Source organism: Lynx rufus, unplaced genomic scaffold, assembly GCF_022079265.1.
Source record: "Lynx rufus isolate CCGP_SWC_20201006 ecotype Redwood Valley unplaced genomic scaffold, mLynRuf1.p SCAF_1, whole genome shotgun sequence".
Lineage (NCBI taxonomy): Eukaryota > Metazoa > Chordata > Mammalia > Carnivora > Felidae > Lynx > Lynx rufus.
The window spans coordinates 17356244-17381729 of record NW_025814823.1 but is presented as its reverse complement, the minus strand read 5'-3'; the positions used below and the strand labels follow the sequence as shown (position 1 = coordinate 17381729).

The window sequence follows — 25486 nt, the reverse complement described above, 5'->3', positions numbered from 1 at the left end:
GAGAGAAGTCTAGGCCAGATTGGCAATTTGGGGAGTTATCGCTACATAAATATCCATACGGATCTGCAGACTTCATTCGTTATTTAAAGATGTGGAAATTCAAGAATTGTATACACGAGAATGAATAAAATAGAATGGATGATATATACTGGTGAAAAGTTAATGAAATCAGAGCACTTCATCGTTTAAAGAAAAGGGAACATTTTCCTAAGGGAGTAGGAAATGTCCTGGAATGTATTTGTGCATCTTAGCAAGAAACGATGGTGGGTGACCAGTGGTGGGAGAGCATTCCTGAAACCTGAAGCTTGGGGAAGAAGACAGGTCTACGGCTAGAAGGAGTTGTTTCCAGATAGCGTTTGTGCTCTACGATGAACATTCAGGGAAAATCAAATATACATATTTAGGGACAACATCTTGCATATCAGGAGCTGGAATGGAATTGGGGCTTCTAAACACATAGCTGTCCGAAAACAAACAAACAAGTAAACAAACAAAAACCAAACAACTGTCCTCATTCAGGACTTTGCCCTAGTTCAGTACTTGACAGAATGAAAATGTAGAAACACACAGGAAAATGCCCATTGGGAGTACATTCCAGCAATTCCTGACCCGCTTCCTTCCCCCACCTTCACCACTCCCCCACGATGGGGGGGGGAGAAAATTCCAGTAACGGGGCCCACGACGGTTTATGCTTGAGACAGGAGGAAACCTAGAAAAGGATCCCGTGTTTCATTCATCCCCGGAGGCCTGGCTGTTCCTTGCTTGGTGAAATCAGTCTTGCTTTCTAGGCTGAGATACTTACAACGTTTTGCAGGAAGAAGAAAAACAGTTGCTTAGTCATCTTCCACAGGGATGTATGTGTCGCAAGCGCGCTGCGGGCTCCCGCCAGCCGCCACCAGGGAACAATTACTGCTCCTGTTGTTTTGAGCGTTGCGCTTGCGTGATGGGCAGCGCTGGCGTTAAGTGCTATTTGGCGAATAGTAAGGGCGATATTTAGAAATGACCTGAACTCGTACTTCCCATTTTGCAGCAGGACTGTGGAGGGTCGTCCCATTCGAAGGGCAAGGGGCTTCCTGTGCCAGGCAAGGAGAGTCCGTGACCGAGTCGCAAGAAATGATGGAAATAGGAAGTTTTCCTGTTGCTCTTTTCCATGAGAGGTTAGTCCCAAAGTGACGATGACGCAGTAAGCAGAGGCCAGGAAGAAACAGAGTGGAATGCACGGATTCACAGAGCCGAGCCGGGAACCCGGGGGCGGACCCCCAGTTTTCAAATTTGCAGCAAGTTGGAGAAGCCTTAGGCAAGCGAGAGGTGGGGAGTGCTTTGATTCACCTAATCAATCCCTACTCAAGCATACATTTGCTGGAGGCAAGGATGAAAGAGTACTGTGAAGGTTAGCCCAACATCCTCATTTCAGAAAGAGAACTGACTTCTGAGAAATGCAGCTCAGCTGTCATCGACGGTAATAATAGTCACCATTTATTAATGGTATTAATCCAATGGTAATTATTTGATAACATAATGAGTATTTTACACGGAACATTTCATATACTTCTCATGCAGACAACTCTGATAGAGACCATTATCAAACCCGTTTTACAGATTAAAACAAAACACAACATGAAGGCGGGGGGCGGGGTGGTAAATGAGTTACCCAGTGTCACATGATCAGTTTGTAGGCGAGCCAAGACTTCTTTATACCCAGGCGGTGCGAGCCCAGGGCCTGCTTTCTTACCCACTGTGCCTCTGGCATGATTTCCACATCAAGCCATAACCAAGGATGTATGGGCACAATGCAGAGAAAAGTATTCTACAGCAGACACACGAACTCTGTGCACACGCATCTGTTTTAATCTGAGTTTCTGGTCCTGGCCTCCTTTCCCAAAGTTCTAATATTCCATATTAATTCTTATAATTACAAACTGTGCATGACAGTTTTTGGCTATTACTGTAATTTGAGTTTGTAGAGGAGGCAATTAAGAGTCTCGAGTAGTTGGCAAAAGTACCCCACAATCTGGGAGAAGACAATAGCTAGATAGTTGGGGAAGAAAGACCGGAAAAGACAGGATGACCTGGGAAAGATCTGAGTTTGTTCTTTATTGCTTTGTTTTCACACCTGGGAAACAAAATATTGTTTGGAATATTGACATAAAAAGGATGAACATCGGGGTGCCCGGGTGGCTCAGTCGGTTGAGCGTCCGATTTCGGCTCAGGTCATGATCTCGCGGTTCGTGAGTTCGAGCCCCGCATCGGGCTCTGTGCTGATGGCTCAGAGCCTGGAGCCTGCTTCGGATTCTGTGTCTCCCTCTCTCTCTGACCCTCCCCCGCTCATGCTCTGTCTCTCTCTCTCTGTCAAAAATAAATAAAACATTAAAAAAAAAAAAGATGAACATCAATTAAAGTAAAAGATTGGCTCTTTCTGTAGTAGAGGAAGACCTACATTGTCCTTGACCGTAAGTGGTATGATGAAAGAAGCACTCCTGAGACAGGAGCCTGGGGACCTGAATTCGAGAAACAGGGTTGCCATTTGTGAGCTGTTATTGTTGACAAATTACTTATTCATTCATTCTACATGTATCTGTTGGGCATCAGCTATGTGCCTGGGTTGTTCTAATGCTGCAGGTGCCATGGCACAAAAATAAAGAAATAGTCACACCCCTTAAGCAAGTTATCGTATAGTTCAGGGGTCATCAAACATTTTGTGTAAAGGGATAGATAGAAAATATTTCAGGCTTTGCAGGCTGCATGGTGTCTATAGCAAATACTCAACTATGCAGGTGTGGTACAAAAGTGGCCACAGCCAACACAGAAACAAATGGATGTGGCTGTGTTCCAGTAACACTTTATTTACAAAAATAGGTGGCAGACCAAATTTGGCTAGCAGGCTGTGGTTAGCCAACGCCTAGTCTAGAGGAAGAAGCAACTATTAACCAGGTAAGTGTGCATGTGGCAACATATGCAAAGGCCCTGTGGCACAGAGGACACAGATAGCTTTAGTGGGGTTCATAGAAGGTCATTGTGGCTATTTGCCAAGTGAGTGAGGGGATTACCATGTGAGTGAGACAGGAAAGGGAGACAGGGGCAGACTAGCAGGAACTTTGGGGGCACTTAAAATTTTAGTCTTTGCCATACTAATAGTTGGCAGTCATTGGATTACTTTAAGCAGGATGGCAACATGATCAGATTCAGGTTTTAAAAGATCACTCACTACAGTGTATAGATTGAATTGAATGAAATCTCATCATCTGAAACATAAGAGTAGGTAAACTATATCAACAGTTCATTGTGGTGAACAAATCACACAAGGTGCATAAAAGTGTGTTATGAAATATAAATGATGTAGAGAATTACCTAGAGCTGTTTTACAGGAAGCAAAGGTCATGTTCTTTTGAATGTTCTCTATGAACAAAGGCAGTCTGAATTCATGAAAGAAATCGTTTTGTTTATGTTAACGGGCTTCCTTCACCAGGGAAACTGCTCCTTGGGGTGCTCCAGAAAGACGAGGGACTTCTGTCTCTCGCTCATTCCGTCTCTCTCTCCTTTCCTTCTCCCAAGCACATCGGGGTGCTGCCTGGAGCCCAGGCCTGGCTCCAAACCCATGAAACTTGGCCAAGCATAAAAGCTTCTCAAGAATGAGATGGATCCTGGGGCATCTTCCCCCGAGAAGCTGGATAAAGAGAACTTAGTGGGTAAGTCCCTCTTTTCTGCCCTAAGCTTGTGTTTTGTACGTTAAGCAGAGTGAGAGTTGTGGCATTTGTGAGAGTTACAGGGTTACCCATGAAGGGGATTGATACATATCGGGACTGGCGTCAATTCCAGTTGGAGCCCAGGATTTTGGATTCCTTGCTTTTTGTGGCTTTGTTTTTTCTTCTCAAACAGCAGTCTATCATCTGCTCTTTTCTTCAATGTTAGCTAGAATTTGTGTTTGTCTTTATACTCTTTGTTTTTCTTTTTTTGCATTACGTATCAAAGACCTCAGGCTGAAATGTATCTGTTTTCAAATATCAGCTGGTGATGCTGTGATTAAAAAGAAAAGTTGATGTGAGCTGCATCGTGTTTGGTACATGGAGAAAAGTTGAGGAAAATAAAACTTAGGCCATAAGCGCTAACTACTACCTTGAACGGCATGTCGGTATTATGAAGCATTTTGCTTGCATTATATTTTTAAATATTTTTTTTAACGTTTATTCACTTTTTGAGAGACAGAGACAGAGTGCGAGCAGGGCAGGGGCAGAGTGAGAGGGAGACACAGAATCCGAAGCAGGCTCCAGGCTCTGAGCTGTCAGCACAGAGCCCGACGCGGGGCTCGAACTCACGGACCGTGAGATCATGACCTGAGCCCAAGTCGGACGCTCAACCGACTGAGCCACCCAGGCGCCCCAGATTTTTAAATCCTGAAATAATTCTGAGGTAGCTTCTTGTATAATCTCATTTTATGAGGGAGAAAACTGAGTTTGGGGAAGCTTAAAAACTTGTTGAACTTCCAGAAAGTGATGATACACATGTGTAGGTATGTGCATATGTGTGAGGAGGGAGAGGGGGTCCTTACCCACCCTCTCTATACTTTATGCTGCTGAAGAAGTCCCAATGAAAGCTAGAAATAGAGAACACATTTGGCATGATCGATTTGTAAAAGGAAAAGTATACGTGTAGAGAGATTTATCTACATCGATATGTTGGAGGCAGTAAATATCCCTTGGAAGCTAAGAGGGAGGTCTCTCGAGAATACCTTCCATTATCTTTTTAAACAAGAAGTTTCCTAAGACATTTTAGCTTCCAATCAACAAGAGAAAGCAGCAGCTGGGAAAATGGTATGGCTGGAGCTCCAGACCAGTGAGATATTTAAAACTGTCCACAGGGTTACTCGGTTTTGGTTTTTTTAAATATAGTGAAAACCCTGCACTATCACAGTACAAACCGAGATGGAGCTTATATGTCACAACTTCTGATTTCATATGCTTTCGGCAGTTTATGAGAGATGTGGCATCGGTCATTCTCTGGAGATTGGGGGGGTGAGTTCGCCCTTGCCCTCCTCCATCTTGGATACGTCAAGGAGCTGACCTTAGTTAGTGTTTCAAACTGTGCAGAAATTTCCACTTACAAATGTTGAGGGAATTAAATGAGTGATTGAGCCCTTGTTGTCACCTCCAGCAGGAGACTTCTGCGGTACTGTGCCACTAGCTTGTGGCACAAACGTCCGGAAGCCACCAGTGTGCATCTCTTCCCAACTCCAAGCTCAGTGACATCACAGGGGAGATCAAATCTACAGAGTGCTATAAATTAGGGCTCCCTCCCCCCCTCCACCTGGTTGTTAAACACGTACTCATGTAACGTGTTTACATGTACTCATGTAACATACTCATGTAACTCAGGACAACACTACTCATTAGCCGTTGGCTTCTCTCACACTCCTTATTTTGTTCCTTTTCTCTTTAAGAATTAAATTGAAGCCAATTGGAATCTTAATCATCCAAATCTTGGACTTTCTTCTCCATGTTAATATGAAAAAAAATTTTTCCCAGGGAGTTTTTTACAACACAGGGGGCTTTGGTCCTCATCCCTGGAAGGCCTGGTACTCTAGTTCTGGGATGGGCTCACGATTTTGCATCCAAGGAAGTTGCAAGCTGGTGAGGTTGCCAGGCTGAGACCACACTTCGAGTAGCACAGGATTTCTTTCTAGCAATTCTGTGTTTTCCCTGAAGAATATCCCTTGATGCAAGCTGGGTGCACATTTCAGAGAAACAGGCAGGAGGGAAAATGACTTACAGGTGATGAAAAGATAGTATTTACCAGGAGGGGTTCACTTCAGATTTTATGTCGGGCACCTAAAATCCTTGATTCTCTGAAGAAAGAACCAGGAAGGTGCTGAGACTGTACTTCACTGACTGTATCTCCACAGGATTGGAAGTGAATAGAAAGAGGAAGAACTTGTAACGCTACATCCCCAGGCCCAGGGAAGGTGATCTTGATCAACACACTTTTTATTTTTCCCCTGGGAGGCATCCAGGTTTTCCTGCTGTGGAAACAGAAAGGACTTTTTTCTTTTTTTACTTGATGTGATTAAGTTTCTTATTTAAAGATCCACTTTCAATATTATAAAGGTATCAAAAATTAAGAAAACTTAGGACAGTCTTGCGGAGGAGGAAAAATTTCCCCTTACCCTTCAAAGACTCTTCTGGCTGGCCTCGGAATTAAATGGACCTGAGACTGACTAACGGGAGATAATCAAATCTAATTGTGTACAAACAGGAACCCCACATGCATAAGAGGTTCAAAGACAGAAAGATAAAATGAGGTACATGTGTCATCCTGACCTACGGAATGGGCCAGCGCCCTGGGGCCCCAAAGGGGAGGAGGGCAATTCTCAGGGCAATAAGAGCAGGTGCTTGGTAATTACATGTTTGCTCGGCCACAGAGATGGGTCACTTAGAGAAAATTCATCTCTGGTAAGAACTCTCATTCTGGGAAAACCCCCCGATTTAAGTTCTAGGTAGTTAAGGGAGGAGCAAAGATCTCTCTTGAGCTCACTGGGTCTTGATTTCTCCTCCAAATACTCACATGCCAAAGTAGCCCACCTTAGGGAGATTTGTTCTGACCCCCTTCAGTATAAACCGATCATACTCGCACTGTTCAGAATTAACCACTGTTAATATTTGGGTCAGTTTCTTCCAATATTTTTCCATGCGTGTATTTTGTGCTGATTGGGATCATATCGTCCATAGAATTTTTCCTTCTCCTGCTTTTTGCTTTTAACATCATACCATAGGCATTTTCATGTTTTCATAAATTGTTTACAAAAATATCCGTGATGTGATATTGTGTGGGTATGTGGTGGTTTGCTTCATTATCTCTCCACTGGACTCTCAGAGAGTTTTTTACTTACCCGTGTCATAAATAACACTATCACGAGACTGCACCTAAATCTTAAGGACAAAGTATTTGTTGTTGCTGTTGGCCATGCTGTTATTTCATACAGAAAAGGGAGGTTGAGGAGACAGAAGAATGACGCAAGCAGGGGAGAAGACAAACCTTTTCTCTACCCTTTTAGGTTCTTTGGCGGGTCTACTAATTAAATGAACGTAAGACGACTCGCGGGAGAAAAACACCTCGCGTGAACGCGAGAGGCTCTACGACAGTCAGGCAATTGAGGGTTATGTGCCAGCCTGAGCTAAGAAGAAGGGGGCGGTGGGCTGGGGCTTCCAACACACAGGAAGGGGAGAAGAGCAAACGTTTGGTAAATAAATGTTTGTCATACCCGGCAGAAACCGTGGGATGCGGAGAGGAATTTAAACGAACAGGTCCTGCCTATCTCCCCTTGGCTAACCACACCCTTTGTTATGATCTCCGATGATCTCTTCCTGGACCAAAAGCTCTTCTTGAGTCTTTTGGGCCTTGCATACCTGCAGTTCAGAATAATCCGTGTGCCAAAGCAGCCCGTTCTGGGGAGGCTCATTCTGGACGCCTTCATAAGGAAAACATGTTCTTCGTTTTCTTCTCATAATGGTATGGGGGTTTGGTACAGCAGTAGCGTGAAGGACAAAATGTGAGGCCAGATGGTTCTCAGTTTAATTGCCTCTCTGGAGAGCAGGCAGAATCTCTTCCGACGGATCATTATTTCCAGACAAGAGGCGTCAAACTGATCACTAAGTCTATTGTGCTGCTGAACATCATCCTTTTTTTCTGTTTGTTTTTGAGCATCATTTTTGATCATTCGGTGCATTTGGTTGCCATTCACCTCATTTGTTTGATGAATGAATTTAAAATCTACCGTGTGTCAAGAGATGGAGACCCAAAAATTAAATGCCTGCCCTCAAAGCCCCACAAATCTCCAGGCAAGACACACGAGTTAGCTGAAAATTACAGCGTCCTATGAAAAGCCACGATGGAGGGTGTACGAGAAAGTCAGAAGAGGAGCACCCAAAGGTGGGGGTGAGAGAGAAGACTTCCTAGAAGAGGTGACGAGTGAGGGGAGCGGTGTGGCCAGGTGAGGGAGAGGAGAATGGGGGACGTGAAGGGGGGCTGGGGGCCACAAAGGCCCACGCAGAGGCACAAAGATGTGTGAGGACACTCGTGCTTAACTCTAATACAGGTGTTAGCATGTGGCTTAGTCAGCTAGACCCAGAGGTGACAGACCAAAGCCCTGCCACCTGAAAAACTGAATTGAAGATTTCCTCAGAGCCCGTGTGTCAAGCCTGGTCTCCTAGTGTGCGCTTGGGTGTTGCTGCATTTGACTGATGGGATGAGGGCTCATTGGAACTCATCGTGAGGAGGCTGCAGGCAAGGTTCCTCTGGGGGGAGGTCATGACACGGGCCGCACGAGGGGCTTCCCTTGGGTTGGCTGTGCTTGAATTCTTAAGCTGAAGGTGGGAGGGCACAAGGCGTTAGAAGCAGTTATTTTTACACCTTCTTGAACATTTAAACATTCTATTTCAAAATATGTCTTCCATATTTCTATAAGAGACCCCACGGCACAAAGGAAATCAGTATACGTGTGTCGTCCAGTTCACATAACTATTCAGCACCGATCATCGTCTGTGGGTGAGACGTAATTATCACATTTTAGAGAACCCTCATGGTTATGAAATGTGGTAGTCATAGGTGTAGCGACCATAAGATTACCACCTAGCTCTGATTTAGTAGTTTTGCACTGAAGATCTGGTCTCTCTCTCTCTCTCTTTCTTTAAGTAAGAACTTACAGTCAGGGGCTCCATTACTTTAGGAGGCAGATACATTCAGGGGTAGGGATTTATTGTACATTCTTGAAAATGTCGTTCTTGCCCACATAGAGGGGCCATCATCTGGACGGACCAGAATATCCACAATGTATATGTAGAATCTTATCTGGTAAAAGAAAGCAAATTACCAAATAAATAAATAAATAAAATATTATGTAAGTGCTCGGCATAAAAAATGCACCAAAGTTAAAAGACTTAGTGAAGACTATTGCAATAGAGGAGAGAGGCCACAAGTCAGTGTGAACCAACTGTGTTGAAACAAAGGCAAATAGGGTTTCTAAAGCCTGGAGCGAGCTACTGGAAAACGAGTGGGGGAGCTTAGGAGATGGTCAGAGGCCATCGGTGTTTGTTAATACACTTCTCTCATCTTTCTGACAGGTGGCATATTTACACCTTGCAGCGAGGTGCCCACTGCAGTCAGGCTCCCGCACCCCACAAAAAATTGGGAGTGCTACCTTCTTAGAGGATTACATTTCAAAAGAAGGGCTCTCAGGTCCTTGAGAAAATAATCCTAGCAAGAGGCTTTTAAAAACCTTTTTTAAAAAGATTTATGTCTTGGGGTGCCTGGTTGGCTCAGTTGGTTAAGTGTCAGACTCTTGATTTTGGCTCAGGTCATGATCTGGGCTTAGGTCATGACCTCACAGGTTGTGGGTTCAAGCCCCGTGTCAAGCTCTGTGCTGTCAGCACAGAGCTTGCTCCAGATTCTCTGTCTCCCTGTCTCTCTGTCCCTCCACTGATCTCTCTCTCTCAAAACAAGCAAACAAACAAACAAACATACAAACATAAAAAAAAAAAGAAGAAGAAGATTTATGTCTTGAAGGGGAAGAGAAAGAACTTACCATAAGTGTTTCTAAAGAAAATGCTCTAAGAAAACAGAGATCAGGGGCCAAGAATCTATAAAAATCTGTTTAATGTTTAGTCAATCTGATGGAAATGTTAAGAGTGTCTTTTTTTTTTTTTTTTAAGTTTATGTATTTTGAGAGGGAGACAGAGAGAGAGAGGGAAAGAGCATGCTTGTGATCAGGGGAGGGTAAGCGAGAGGGAGAGAGATTCCCAAGAGGCTCTGCATTGTCAGCACTGAGCCTGACCTGGGGCTCCAGCTCATGAACTGCGAGATCATGACCATGAGATCATGACCTGAGCCGAAATCAAGAGTTGGACGTTTAACCGATTAAGCCACCGGGTGCCCTACAAGTGTCTTGACCAAAATACACCTCTAGGACAATGCTAGGCGGTGTGTTGGTTGGTTAGAGGGCCTCCTGATACGGCTAATATCCTTTACATGTAACTTAATCCACGCAACTAGTTATTATTGTATTAACAGAGGAGGAAACTAAGACTTAAGTGGCTTGCGTGGTGAGTAGGATGTCATCCAACTTTCACGTGAAGGCGTCTCAATTAGAATGTGCGGTGAATGACTCAGGGCCTCCACTGCTCATCGGGGCCGGGCACTGTGTCCATCTGTCCACAGGCTGGCTTTGCTGAAGGTTTCCCATTCTGTCTGTCCTCTCTCTGAGAATGCAGAGTAAGCAGTGAGTTTTCCATCCTCAATACTAGCCTGACCTTATATCCTCTGGTTTTTATTTGATTGATTGATTTTTAATGTTTATTTACTTTTGAGAAATAGAGTGTGAGCGGGGGAGGGGCAGAGAGAGAGGGAGACGCAGAATCCGAAGCAGGCTCCAGGCTTCGAGCTGTCAGCACAGAGCCCGACACGGGGCTCGAACTCACGGACTGTGAGATCATGACCTGAGCCGAAGTCGGACGCTTAACCGACTGAGCCACCCAGGCACCCCTGTTTGAACTATTTATTGAAGTGTGAGATACATACACATAAGTGCACAAGTCTTAAGTGTTCATCTGGAGAGACTGAATAGACAGACAACGGCCTGTAGCTGCCTGTCCCCCAAAACAACCCCCTTTGTCTGTCATAACGAGCCCAGGAAGCCAGCCTGTCAGGAAGTCAGTCTTGCAAGAAACTAGATTGTTATCTCTAGTGACAACTCAGGAAGCTAAACAATAACTTCTGTAACTATCAGTCCCAAAGGGCCGGGACTTGATAAATAACTGACAGCTTCTCTACTTTTTGTCCCTGCTTCCAACTTAGGACCAACTAACGAAAGCCAAGTCTGCTCCTTTACCCAATCACAGGGGATGCCCGGCTCCAGGGAGCCCAGCTGTAGCTTCCCCATGCCAACAGCCTCCAGTCGCGTGAAGCCTTCCCCCTTTTCCACCATGAAGCCCCCCGACTCCTCTGTCCGCCTTTCAGTCTCTGACAAAACTCAAGTGACAGAGGCTGACTCTTGTGCCAGATAGCAAGGCTCTGGATAAAGAAACTTTGCTGTTCTCATTTGATTGGTCTTTGTGTATTTCCACAGCCTTGATATGTGTAAGTCTATGCGATCACCACCCTGATCGAGATATGGAAAATAACAGCACCTAGAAAGTTTCCTCATCCCTTCCCAGAAAATACCCAACCCCATTAATTAGAGACAGCTACTACTCTGAATTCAAACCTAATACATTAGTTTTGCTTGTTTTTGAATGAGATATGCAAAATAAGTGAGATCTTACAGTATATATTCTTATACATAGGGTAAGAATATATATAAGTATAATATAATAAGTATATTACACATGGGATCAAAACACATGCCCTCTTGGGTCCGGCTTATTTTGCTCAATATTTTGTTTTGAGATTCATCTGTATTTTGCATATGGTGGTAGCTTTGTCTTTTTTTCTTTCTGGGTAGTACTCCTTTATATGAGTATGCCACAATTTTATTTATTCATTTTACTATTGATGGGTTAGGGTGGCTCTACATTTCTTGAATTTTATGAATAAAATTGCAATGACCATTCTTGAACGTGTTTTCACTGTTATTACCTCTCATTTCTCTTAAGTATTACTTAGAAGTTGAAGACTGAGTCATAGAGCCAGTGTGTTTAACTTTAGTAGATATTTTCAAATAGTTTTTCAAGCTGATCGTGTCAATTTGCATACCTGAGGGTTCCCTGCGGCACAACCTTGCCACAATGTGGTATTGTCTGTCCTTAACACTTGCCTCTCTGGAAGCCCTGTATTATCTCATTGTGGTTTTGCTTTTCATTTTCCTGATGTGTAGTGTAAGCCCTTCTGTTCTGGCGTTTTGAAACAATGTCACAAAAACCCAAACAGCTATTTCTGCTTAGAGAAGAAATAACTGTTTTGTAGTAACACGGATCTGCGGGCAAGGGTCGTATGTAGTATTGACCTGATATTTAAATACTATTGACCGAGCCAAAGTAAGAAATAAGCAACCGAGTCACCTCGCCTGCTTTACTAAAATTCGTTTCTACTTCGAGCGCCATATAAGTGGGGATTTGGAATAATCCCCCTTACTTCCTGGCCTCACCCAAGTAAGTTATCAATCTTGCTTTAAGCGTTTACCCCTAGTCCTAAAGGTTAGGTAAGTTTCCTCTGGTGCTACAGGCCGGGCTAAATGCAGAAACAAAGCCCCGGAGGCATTCCTCTGTAAGCGAGGCTCCGTTTTGCCTCATTGCCTAAATCGTTAAAGGCACACAGGAATTACTGTCAGTTTGGGAGACGTGTGGGTCCCAGTTTACCTAAAAAGAGATTAAGATGATGATGACACCACTAACCAGGAAGTTTTCGGGCTGCAAAATGAAGGCTTGGCCTCCCTTATCCCTGAAGTCCTTCCAACTGAAAGTCCCGGGGTCCTTCCCCCCAGGGTCAGCAGTGCAGGGTCTCGGGTTCTGTGCGTCACAGCTCTGCCTTTCTCTTTCCAGCTCGAAGGAAGTGTAGTGACTGAACATACTGCTGTTCTTTGTCACAGCCACATACAGGAGGGAATCGCCGCTTACATTGCCAGGGGGACATTTCCTAGAAGGCAGCACAGCAAAGACCCGACCCTGTGACTTGTCCCTCCTGTCTCTCTCCTGCAGACATGAACCCTTGCTGGCAAGTTCCCCATCTTCTCCTCCTTTGTGTCCTCGCCCCAGCATGATGCCTGGTCTAGAACTGGGAAAATACTGCTCAACGGAGGGATGAGAAATCGAGAGGAATTTGTTGGGGGTGACAAAACCCAGTTCTCTGCTGGGCAGTGAGCGTACGAGGATGGCCATGTGATACTGTGACAATTACAGAAAAGACGCCTCCGTGGATTTGGAGGAAGCGGGAGAGAATTAGGTGTGCCTCGAGCTTAGCGGGTTAATGCAGAGGTTGTTTGGGGCCCTTTCCTTCCGTCAGGAAGGCTCCTGCAGCAACCTTGTGGAGGCTGCAGTGGAGGCGCGATGGGAGGTTCCTGAAGATCCTTGGTAACGCCATCCCTGCCCATCTTCTCAGTCAGAATGGGGAGCCTGGGTCCCGCTTCCCAACACTTGCTTCGTGGGTTCTCTGTGAAGGGGAGGCTGGAAGATCGCCTCTGCTCAAAGCCTGTAGAGCTGGCTGGCCAGGCTGGCTGCTGGGCCTGCAGGGAAGCTGGGTAACTGTGCTCCCAGCCCCACTTTGACGACGGCTAATGACACCCCCGGGCTCCGCAATTCTCCCAGCGGTGGTGGCCTGGGGGATGCTAATGCTCAAGGGTAAATCTGGGCAGATTAATCACGCTCTCATCTGTTGTGTCTCTCAGCACGTTTACAGGGCCTCACTGGCAGCTGGTGACGCAAGGGCTTGATGGGGCTCCGGAGGCATGCCGACGGTTGCGGGGGACGGGCCTGGTTCTCCGCCACAGACACTTGCTCATGCAGCTCGGTGTTCAGAGCGTAGCTGGTCTGGAAACGTCTAGCGCTCCCTCAGGGCACAGAGTGTAGCTCGTGTCCTTGTTGGAGCCCAGCTGCCTGTGTGCCTTGCCCTGCTGGAGTCACAGCCCCGGGACACCCCAAGGGGCCTGAATAGCAACGACGTCACCGAGATTCCAGGGAAGTGCAACTTGTCCCCGAGAGAACGTGTACGAGCACGGGTTGGGGGGGGGGGGGAGCAGTGTGCGGTAATTACGAAGAATGAGGTCGATCTGCACGTGCTGACATGAAGCATCTGTAAGATATGTTCGGTTTTTAAAAACGGAGTTTAGTGTGGTGCCACGGCTCACCAAATCTACAAATGTAAGCATTTTTAATGCTTGTTTACTTATTTTTGAGAGATAAAGAGAGAGACAGAGAGAGCACAAGCAGGGGAGGGGCAGCGAGAGAGACACACAAAATCTGCAGCAGGCTCCAGGCTCTGAGCTGTCAGCACAGAGCCCAATGCCAGACTTGAACTCATGAACTGTGAGATCATGACCTGATCTGAAGTTGGTTGCTTAACTGACTGAGCCACCCAGTGGCCCCGAAGCCAAATGTTTTCTAATGATAGTTACATGTATATAAATACATTGAATCTGTCTATAATGAAATGCGCCAAATCAACAACTATGGGACCATTCTAGATAAAAGTGGACTAAGGGGAGGACGGTCAGGGGGACTTTGGTTTTATCCATGTTGCTTTGGATTTTTTTTTTTTTTTTACAATGAGAATGTTTATAAACAGACTGTGTCATTAATAGTAGTTTAAAACACTAATAAGCAAAATGCAGCAAAGATTCTATTAGAATGTACAAAATGTCTTTTTAGCCTGCATAATGATAGTCGAATCCACTTCAGTGTGGTCTGAGCCTTTGGAAGGTGATATTTTAAAAATATAAGCTTTGGGGGCGTCTGGGTGGCTCAGTCGGTTAAGCGTCTGACTTCAGCTCAGGTCATGATCTCACAGTCCGTGAGTTCGAGCCCCGCGTGGGGCTCTGTGCTGACAGCTCAGAGCCTGGGTAAACTTTGGGTATGCAGGCCAGCCCTTCTTGCTATTGAGTATATCTTTATGTGTGTCTAGAGCCTATTAAAGGGCATTTGCCCCAAGTTTTTAATACTAAATATGTGTCTAAAACTTAGATGCTTCTCATCTGTCGGAATGTCATAATTGAGAAGACTCAAAATATCTAGTGAGGAGAAGCATGTGGAAATAGCCACGGTGTCACAGTGTGCCATTGATGACAGTGTGGGGTGGTCTGAAGTCTTTGAAGGGCACTTACCGCTTAACAAAATTGTAAATACTCATCTCTTTGACCTAACGCTTTCACTGCCAGGCATTTACCCTACATAAAGTGTGTAAAAACACATATTAGAAAGCACTCATCACAAGATTGTTTGTAAGCGCGAAATCCTAGAACTCTCCTGAATGTTCATACGCTTCTGGCGTGGGCACTGACGAGGCAGTGACAGTAAAGTGGATAAGTGAGGATGCTTTTGAGGTGGCATCAGTTAGACCTAGTGACTTCCGCGGCTGAACAGGGAAGGGACAGCGATAACCCTGTGTCTCTAACGTGGACAATAAGGTGCATGGTTTAGGAATTAATGGAGCTAGAGATAGTGCATGTTGTTTGTGGAATTATCTGTGGGAAGGCATCTCGTATGTGCAGTTAATTCGGGTGCTTGTGTGGAGAATAGGACTCGGAGGAAGTGTGGGGTGAGGTGGGGCGGTCGTCAAGAAGAGGAGAGGGAGAAGGAATGAGAACGAAAAAGAGGGTGGAATAGTGAATATAAACAATAAAATAAGCATACAGGGTCAGCCGGACCTGTGGGTTTTACAAACATGAGCTCGAAAACCTGAGAAATTAGGTAATTGAAGTGGTGAAAGCTACAAAGTTTTAAGTGATTGGAGTCTGATTTGAAGTTAGCATTGTAGGGCAATAGTCTTTAAGCCAAAATGGCCCTGTTATCATAACGTGGGATAAGCAAAAAGACATCCAATGTAATGAGTCAGTGGAACAAGATTCTGTGAAAAGTCAGAAATGTCAAATACCGGTGGCTGACAAGTCCCTGTAATATCTGTAAAATGAGAATAAGATGAGTAAAATGAGAATAATAATATATATTTACTAATGTAGATGTTAATGTATGGGCCAAGTGCCATATAAAAATTATCTCATTTAGTCCTCATCAAATCCTTCAAGCTAGTTGACTGCCATCCCCAGCCTATAGATGAGGAAGTGGAGGCTTAGACAGATTGAGTGCCTTGCCTAAGACCGCAGCACCGGCAGGTGAGAGATCTCTCGTAGAAACTCACACCTTGGGCTCTTCAAAATGGTTTTCCTGCCATACTGTCTCCCTTTGGGGGTAATGATACCTACCTGTCTCCCTAAAAGATTGTCTTGAATTTCAGCCTGGAGAATCCTGGGGGCAAAGGAAGTTGTCTTTTAAAATGGTACCCTTGGGGCGCCTGGGTGGCGCAGTCGGTTAAGCGTCCGACATCAGCCAGGTCACGATCTCGCGGTCCGTGAGTTCGAGCCCCGCGTCGGGCTCTGGGCTGATGGCTCAGAGCCTGGAGCCTGTTTCCGATTCTGTGTCTCCCTCTCTCTCTGCCCCTCCCCCGTTCATGCTCTGTCTCTCTCTATCCCAAAAATAAATAAAAAACGTTGAAAAAAAAATTTTTTTAAATGGTACCCTAGTGATTCTGATGTAGGTAGCCCATACTCTGGGCAACAGTGTTTTATATGTTTTGAGGATTATAAACCATGTCAATCCTACTAAATAGAATGGTAGTTATTATTACTGATTGCTATGAGAGTTTGCTTGGAAGGGACAGGTCAATTTCAGTCTAAAGCCCTGAGTGAATAGTGTGTGTGTGTGTGTGTGTGTGTGTGTGTGTGTGTGTGTGTTTACTGCATTTATAGGTGTGCATGGATTTAGATCTCCGCCTCAGTACCATCAGGCATGGCCAGCCATCTGGGTAGTATCCTTACTCATGCAGCTGAATGGCTTTTTCTAAGAACCACATAAATTACAGGCTTGCTTCCTCCTCATTTTCTAGGCATCAGCAGTAAACGGCTTGGTGTCTGTGGCTGGATCCTGTTTTCCCTTTCTGTCCTGTTGATGATCATTACCTTCCCCATCTCCATATGGATGTGCTTGAAGGTAATACCCTGGGAAATAAATTGGACTCTGTATGAGCTGATGAACCATTAAGACTAAATGCTCTCCCTTAATCTCTTAGATCATTAAGGAGTATGAACGTGCTGTTGTATTCCGACTGGGACGCATCCAAGCTGACAAAGCCAGAGGGCCAGGTAGGACACTGTGGGTGCCCCTGACAAGGATCACGGGCACCTAATACTATGACTATTGCCACCAAAACTTTTCCCGGCACCTTCTACTGAGAAGAAAAAAAAATCACAGGAAGCTGGAACCCTTGCCTCTCTGTATAATTGAAGGATGTGGTTCTGTTATGCAAATTAATATGAATGACCACTAAACCATTAGTTTGAGGGTTTGGGAATCTGGTTCTGTCTCTTAACATTTCCCTCCGAGAGATTCAATGAACCTGAGCAAACAGTGGCTCTGTTACATTGGCTGGATGTCACTGATTACCGAGACCACTAAAGGAGTGACAGAAGAATGAGGGGAGGGAGTAAATGGCCAAGGTAGATGATTAAATTACTCAGGAAGAATATTCCAGGAGCTGGTTTTTGATTCTCAGTCTTCGAAAAGAGCTAATGGAAAAGTAAAAGGCAATTTCCTCTTCTGGCAAGTAGATTAATAGAAATATAGAGCTGGAAGCCATTGTAGAACTCCTTTGGCCAAAGGTAGTATTTCTTTTCATCTTTTCTCTTAGAATGAAGAGTGTTCTAAATTCATGTTGTAAAAGGATGGGGTTTGGGAGAGGGGGCATGAGAAGGTCTGAGGTACTAAAACTCTAGAAGTTAGATATTGATTTAATTCTCGTAACTTCTCTTAGTCTACATGTAGTTGAACTATATGAAGTGGCTAATATTTGTTTTTGACTCTCAAACATGACAATTTCATAGGATAAATTCTAATATTTTGAAAGGAGAGGTCACCAAAAATAGCATCCTAGAGGATACATGAAAAAGACGGGTTATCTGCAATACCTCTCTAATAACACTTGTTTCCTTCTCCTGGTTATGATGTATGTGAGTAAACACGTTCTCTGTCCAGCTGGACTATAACCCCTCTGGGGGGCAGGAACTCTCCTATCCACCGTGATACTGCAAGTGCTGTGCACTTGACCATGCACCATGGTAGGCACTCAGATACCTGTTGCATAAAAAAATATAAGAAATATCAAAAGCAGAAGCTTGCTAAAGACAGTTGGTCATTTCAAGTAGTATAATCCTACTTGTGTAACTCTGTAAAGGACCTAAGAGAAAGAATGCAAGAATTATTTATGATGGATGGTCTCATGAGTTTGTCCAAATAGAAGTGTTAGACTCATCCAACTCAGGTGTATCAGACCAAGGTTGACCCCTTGTTGGTTATGTTGCATTTGGTGCGGCCAAATGTATAAGCAGGGTAAAGTTGGATAACTCGGAGGACTCTAGAGAAAACTGTATCTCTCTTAAATGAGTTTTCCCAGAAGATTTCACCACTAGATGTCCCAGGATAACTACTCTCGTCATACGTGTCTCTGGGGCTAATGAGTTACCTCGGAAAGCCATAAGAACTTGAGGGAAACAAGCCAAATTGCTACTGGAAAACCTCTTCACTTTTGTAAATTGTCCATTATGCTTTAATAATGCAAGTATTAATAAGTTTTGCCAATTCTTTTTTTTTATATGAAATTTATTGTCACATTGGTTTCCATACAACACCCAGTGCTCATCCCAATAGGTGCCCTCCTCAATGCCCATCATCCACTTTCCCCTCCTTCCCATCCCCCATCAACCCTCAGTTTATTCTCAGTTTTTAAGAGTCTCTTATGGTTTGGCTCCCTCCCTCTCTAACCTAACAATAATAACTAGTTGTGCGGATTAAGTTACATGTAAAGGCTATTAGCCGTATCAGGAGGCCCTCTAACCAACCAACACACCGCCTAGCATTGTCCTAGAGGTGTATTTTGGTCAAGACACTCGTAGGGCACCCGGTGGCTTAATCGGTTAAACGTCCAACTCTTGATTTCGGCTCAGGTCATGATCTCATGGTCATGATCTCGCAGTTCATGAGCTGGAGCCCCAGGTCAGGCTCAGTGCTGACAATGCAGAGCCTCTTGGGAATCTCTCTCTCTCTCACTTACCCTCTCCTGATCACAAGCATGCTCTCTTTCCCTCTCTGTCTCTGTCTCCCTCTCAAAATACATAAATAAACTAAAACAGAAATCCTTAAAAATAATGTATCACATAACTAGGATATGATTTGTTGCAGTTATTTACCATAAGGTAAGATTTTAAGCTGTATTTTCATTTTCTTAGGCTTGATCCTGGTCCTGCCCTGCATCGACGTGTTTGTCAAAGTTGATCTCCGAACTGTTACCTGCAACATTCCTCCACAAGAGGTAATGCTGGTTAAAGCTAAATCACTAGAAATAAAACCTGTATCTTCCCCATTACATGGCCAGTTGACATTTTACAGTTCGTTTTCAAACTATAGGAGGCCTGCTTGAGAAGCCGTGGGTGGGTCCTAAGACCACTGGGCTTTGCTTTGAGAATAAAGCCAAGGGCAAGGGTTGGATTGCTCTAAGCCTTGGAATGGCTGGCAGGGGAAAGTGCCAGAGGATAGAGAGAAAAGGTACAGTCGGCAGAGAATCTGGGGTGGGGAACAATAGACAAGATGCTCGGAAAAGTCAGGTAAGTTGTATAAAGGAGCTAAATTTAAGTTGGTGGAGGGCAGGGTTTGGTTATGATATTATCCTTGCTGTCATCTTTCCAGAAGGTGAGATATATATATATATATATATATATATATATATATATATAGTGAGTGGATACAGCACAGTGGCTGGGCCTGGGGAAAGAACAGACATTGCACAGAGCCCACTGGCATTTGGATTTCAAATAACTATTTTCAGTTCTTAAAGCACTGTAAATAAATATCCAAGACCAGTAACTGGGCAAAAAGGGAGGAGAAACAGAGTTACTAATAACCAGAAGGATTCACGAAGAGGAAAGAAAATGGGAGTGGGACCTACAATGTGGGAGGGCAGAGGTGATGAGAAGGTTATGAGTCAACGTTAGTTTTCTTCTCTCTGGCCCAGGAAACTCGGTCAAGACCCGGCAATCCTCTCACCATGCCACTGGTGGGAACTGAAGAGTCCTTACTTCGGGATTCGGCCTGTGTCATGAGAGCGTTTGGGATGCCTTGCGACTTATCGTGGGCCTTTTCATCAACAGTTCTAGATGGGAGAGGGGAGGCCTAAGTTCTGCTCCTATGCCAGAGATCTCTCAGTGGCTGCAGAGACCCTTGTCACCTCACTCAGAACGATTAAGGCAGAGCCTCTGTAAAATATAGACTATAGAACATCCTCTCTGTCTGAATGCAGAACGCGGTCTCCGGTGACATCTATGTTTTCTAAGAAGCACTGCTGTTCGTCAAATGTGATAAAAACTGAAAACCAAAAAGTTTTCAGGCGTCAGGGAGACAAGCGTTCTACCTGTGTTTAGGGGGTAGAATTCCAGAGAGGAGCTCTTGCTACATTGTAAAATACAAGTGCTGATTCTCACCAGCGCAAATCAAGGGCCTCGGGGTGTAAGACTTCCCCGAGATGAAGTTACGGGGCTGGGGACGGACTACCAACGTACAGGAATTTCTGTCGCCAACTACAATGATGTTGTAGTCAAGCCAGGGCGGATTTTGGGTGATGCTGGCACGAGCCGTAATCATTAACGCTCTCCTCCCGTGGAGAGGGCTCTTAGGCTGGCTGGCACTTTGTCAGTCGCTGTGCAAGTCGTAGTAAACGCGTGCTTTTCCCTGTTCTTGCCCTCCAGATCCTCACCAGAGACTCTGTGACTACCCAAGTGGATGGAGTCGTCTATTACAGAATCCATAGTGCTGTCTCTGCAGTGGCTAACGTCAACGATGTCCACCAAGCCACGTTTCTGTTGGCTCAGACGACTCTGAGAAATGTCTTAGGGACGCAGACCTTGTCCCAAATCTTAGCTGGCCGAGAGGAGATTGCCCACAGTATCCAGGTAAAGATGCTGGGAATGAAAAGCCCGTATCTTTAGTCGGTTCATTTTAATGATCAGTAATCACCAAACATCAGCAGTTCTAAGAACCCCTCTCACGTGCATGCACACGCACTCACACAAAAACCATACGCGTGCACACACACACACACACACACAGGGCCGCTGTAAACATTGGGCCTCAGTGTTCGGTTTTATTCCTTTCTAATCACAAGGTATAGATTTTGTTTATGTATTTATTTATTTAAAAAATTTTTAATGTTTTATTTTATATTTGAGAGAGGGAGAGGGAGACCCAGAATCTGAAGCAGGCTCCGGGCTCCGAGCTGTCAGTGCAAAGGCCGACGCGGGGCTCGAACTCACGACTGGTGAGATCACGGCCTGAGCTGAAGTCGGACGCTTAACCGACTGAGCCACCCAATCTACAAGGTGGATTTAAATTTTGGAGCAGGAGAAGGGGAGCCATAGGAATTGTACACTTCACCCATTTTGTTTGGAATTCGAAATTATGACTTAGCATTGTTCACGTTAGCTTTTCTGAAGAGCTTAGAGTCCTTTTTAGCTTAGGTTACTCCAGAAGAGGGGCCGCCATTTCTCAGTCAGGCCATGTGTTTCTGCATGTAAGTGGAATATTAAAACAGGATTCGATGGAGACAGCCCCGGCCTGCCATCCCTGGAAAATCTGACATCACACTACCAATATCGGGAATAACATTGGTAGTAACCATAATTATAATATTGATGAGGACGTTGCAGGCAGCCACCTCACCTCTTGCACACCCCAGTTTATAGACAGATTTCTGTATGTTTTTTAAATCAATTATGTTTTGATTCTGAGCCTCCCTTCCGTACCTTAGGGGGGAAATTCAACTTTGGTCTTGGCATCTCCTCAGTCCCTACCGTGGCACAGAGTCCCCAAGGTTTCATGAGATAATATCAGTTCTGCATAACCCTCCAAATCATTTGTTTGGACAATCATGAGTTTGACAAGTTGGATGTTTCCCCGGCCACCGTCTGGTCACTGGCTCCTTGGGAGGTCTCCCCATCTCCCCGGGTTCTGCAGACATCATGGAAAGGCGACAGATCACTTGCCATTTGGTAGCACAGAGATCTCTACTGCTTGTCTGATCTTACTGTTTCGCAAGGCAGTTTTTTTTTCATCCCTCCCCATCCAGGATAACCGACGTGCTATCCTAGGGTGGTCTTAAGTTTTTACAGAGGACAAAAATATCTTTGATTATAGGCTGCTTGTGCTCTACAAAAAAAAAAAAAAAAAAAAAAAATGTGCCTGGCTACCTGTTTAAAACTGGACACAGGGCAGAGGTTAAATGGAGCAAGGCACGTAATATCTCAAAAAGTACCCTACGGTATTTATTGAGTTATCGTGAGGCACTGGTAGATTTCTTACATATATAGTCTCCAAGTCTCACGAGAATCCTGAAAGGAAACCTTTTAAGGATGAGAAAACTAAGAATCAGAGAGGTTAAGCAATTGGCCCAATGATGCACAGCTGCAATGGCAGAGCCGGGACAAAATCCAGGGATGTCTGAGGAGCCAGTGTGCTGCTGCCTGCTTGGTGTCTGTGGCAAGAAAATGTGGGCTATTTGCTCAGCTCTAGGTGGATGACATTAGGAATAGTTCGGGGGTCAGTCCTGATAGCTTTTGAAAGATCTATCCGGCTATGCTTCTGAATCCTTCCTGGGATTCACTTCAATTCCTGGACGTGATCCGTAAGGACTCTATTCCTTTCCCAAACGGTCCCACTCCAAATGCCGTGAATACAAAAGGAGAAAAAGAAGAGGGATTTCTCTTGCAAATAGAAAGCGTATCCGTAATATCACCTGTCTTCTGAACCGTGGCCTTTCTTTTGCTTTGGAAACAGACCTTACTTGATGATGCCACCGAGCTGTGGGGGATCCGGGTGGCCCGAGTGGAAATCAAAGACGTCCGGATTCCCATGCAGTTACAGAGATCCATGGCAGCCGAGGCAGAGGCGACCCGGGAAGCCAGGGCCAGGGTAAGGGCTACTCTGTCTACACTGCAAGATGCCTCCCCTTGGAGCAGACAGGAACAGACCTTGAATGGAAGATCAGGCGTTCTCCATTATTTTGTTAAGAAAAGGGTTTCTTTTTCACGGTCTTTACTGCGAATTTCTTCCTGAATTAAAAGGTAATGGGCAGCTTCACGTACCTTGAGGAAGTCTGGCAGGGAGACCTTGAGGAGGTCTCGGGTCAGGGGTGACTCCACGAGGCGGGTCCTAAGTCGGGCTGCATTTCAGAGTCTCCGAGAGAGAACTTAAGGCAGCAAACACTAATTCCCAGGCCTCACCTCGGACTCAGCAAAGCAGAGTTTCTTGTGGCTCAGGAATCTACATTTTTTTATTTTTTTTAATTTATTTTTTAAAGTTTATTTATTTTTGAGACGGTGAGAGACAGAGCATGAACAGGAGAGGGGCAGAGAGAGAGGGAGACACAGAATCTGAAACAGGCTCCAGGCTCTGAGCTGTCAGCACAGAGCCCGACGCGGGGCTCGAACTCACGGACCGTGAGATCATGACCTGAGCCCAAGTCGGACGCTCAACCGACTGAGCCACCCAGGCGCCCCCAGGAGTCTACACTTTTTAAAGCTAACGACTGTGTGTGGTTTGTTTTTTTTTAATTGAAGTATAACTGGCAAAGCTAGATTAGTTTCATGTTGTCAACACACTGATTCAACAATCCTGTACATTAATCCATGCTCATCGCACTAGGTATACTCACCATCTGAAAACTGGTAATTCTGAGGTAGCCATCCAGTGCCTGTCTTTTGAACATTATTGTTAAAGTGCCTACTGGATTAAGAGGGAGTGGTGGTGGTAATTAAATGCAACCCAGGTCAGAATTACAAAATGCGAGCATAGCCTGGCCTCGAATGCTCTTGAATCTGTTGGACCTACGGTCTTCACGTCTGCATGGATGGGTTTCCTAGAGTGTCAGCAACCAACTAAGATGGGGGGCGTCTGGGTGCCTCAGTTGGTGAAGCGTCTGACTCTTGATTTCAGCACAGGTCGTGATCTCACGGTCGTGGGATCGAGCCCTGCCTCAGGCTCCACGCTGAGTGGGGAGCCTGCTTGAGATTCTCTCTCTCTCTCTCTCTCTCTCTCTCTCTCAAAATAAATGAATAAACGTTAAAAAAAGAGCCCACTAAGAGAAACCTTTCGCGTACCCTCTTCAGAATCTTCCTTGTGAACCAATGCAAGTTTTCCTCTGCTCCCATCCCTTCCCCAGCTCTCATTAATCTGCAAAGCTCCAGCGGCTTCTCAGCAGTGGGCTTAGAGGACGCTTTGGCACAGAGGCAAAGAGTGCTCATGGCTGGGCTGGGGCAACCTAGGGGCAAGCCGGTCTCGGGCAGGAGAGAACTAGGAGGGGAGAGAGCTCTAAAGGGAGCCTTCTAGTATTATCAGAGTGGCACTTGTAGTCAAGAGCAGAGAGAGCTTCAAACGTTGGTTCTCACGTTGTAAGAATGAGGCGAAGCTGACAACAGAATAAAAGAAAAACATCTCCTAGGATAAGTGAAAACCCCAGAAAGAAGCCAGTTGGAGGCTTTGAATTTCAGACTTCTCTTAGTTTGAGTTAAAGTCAGGGCTTTTATTTTGTTTGCGCATGAAATCTGGGGACTCCTAATTTGTACAGTCTCTCCCGGCTTCCCGCAACCTCTTCATATTCCCCTGATCACATTAAGACGTGAAACTCTCACCCCCACCAACGAAGCAAGTAGAAGAGACCCTTGTGGGAAAGTGGGGGCTGGCAGAGAGGCGTCGGTATGCAGCCGCCGCAGCCTCCGGAAGCAGAAAGCACTAGTTAGTTACACCTGTAAATTTTGATGTCTGAACTTTTTTTATTTCCGTCCCTTTAGGTCCTTGCAGCAGAAGGAGAAATGAATGCTTCCAAATCTCTGAAGTCAGCCTCCCTGGTGCTGGCCGAGTCCCCCATAGCCCTGCAGCTGCGTTACCTGCAAACCTTAACCACCGTAGCCACAGAGAAGAATTCCACCATTGTGTTTCCTCTGCCCATGAATATCCTGGAGGGCATTGGTGGTGTCAGCTACAACGACCACAAGAAGGTTCCTGACAGAGCCTGAGGTCCCCCGGCTGTAGCCAGCCTTTGCTTTGGGAGTTGTTTCTGTCTGTCAGAAGAACTCAGCGGTAGAAGTGCGGAGAATCCCAACGTTATTGAAGCAGAGGACTCCCTAGCTGGAATAGCATTAGCGAGGAAATGCCATAGAGGCTAAAAAAAGGAGGGCTGTGTACTTTTATTATTCAAGAGCATGAACAGCACGATGCTTATTGTAGTCAGTTAGCCGGCCTTCCTGACTTAAGGAGGGAGCTTTTTTACAGTGAGGGGAAGAAATCCGTGGGTGACTGTGACTAAGATTTCGGCATTACTTTTGATTGGTTTGAGGACGTTCTCTAGATAATTTATAAAGTCGCATAGGCCTCCTGTTTACATGAGATGTTTGCTTTATAATTCCCGAGTAAAATTTCCAATAATCGCCACAAACTCCCACGATGTTTGAAATTCTGATGGATTTTTAAAAAAATGTTCATTTATTTTTGAGAGGGAGAGCGTGTGCAAGCGGGGGAGGGGCAAAGAGAGAAGGGGGCAGAGGATTCAAAGCAGGCTTGATGCTGACAGCAGGGAGCCCGATGCGGGGCTCAAACCCACAAACCATGAGATCGTGACCTGAGCTGAAGTCAGACGCTTAACTGACTAAGCCACCCAGGTGCCCCAATTCTGATGGATTTGGATGTTAAGGACGGAAGAGGCA

General features: G+C 45.2%; 1 protein-coding gene across 1 annotated transcript; it reads left to right on the top strand.

The window, feature by feature from the left end:
• The first annotated feature begins 3574 nt into the window (after positions 1–3574).
• On the top strand, positions 3575–25173 carry STOML3 (stomatin like 3). Its single transcript, XM_047077477.1, has 7 exons — positions 3575–3686; positions 16573–16676; positions 16756–16828; positions 18968–19050; positions 20480–20683; positions 22563–22697; positions 24575–25173. The coding sequence occupies exons 1-7, from the start codon at positions 3635–3637 to the stop codon at positions 24797–24799; spliced, it is 876 nt and encodes a 291-aa protein (XP_046933433.1). The 5' UTR covers positions 3575–3634; the 3' UTR covers positions 24800–25173.
• Positions 25174–25486: the final 313 nt, after the last annotated feature.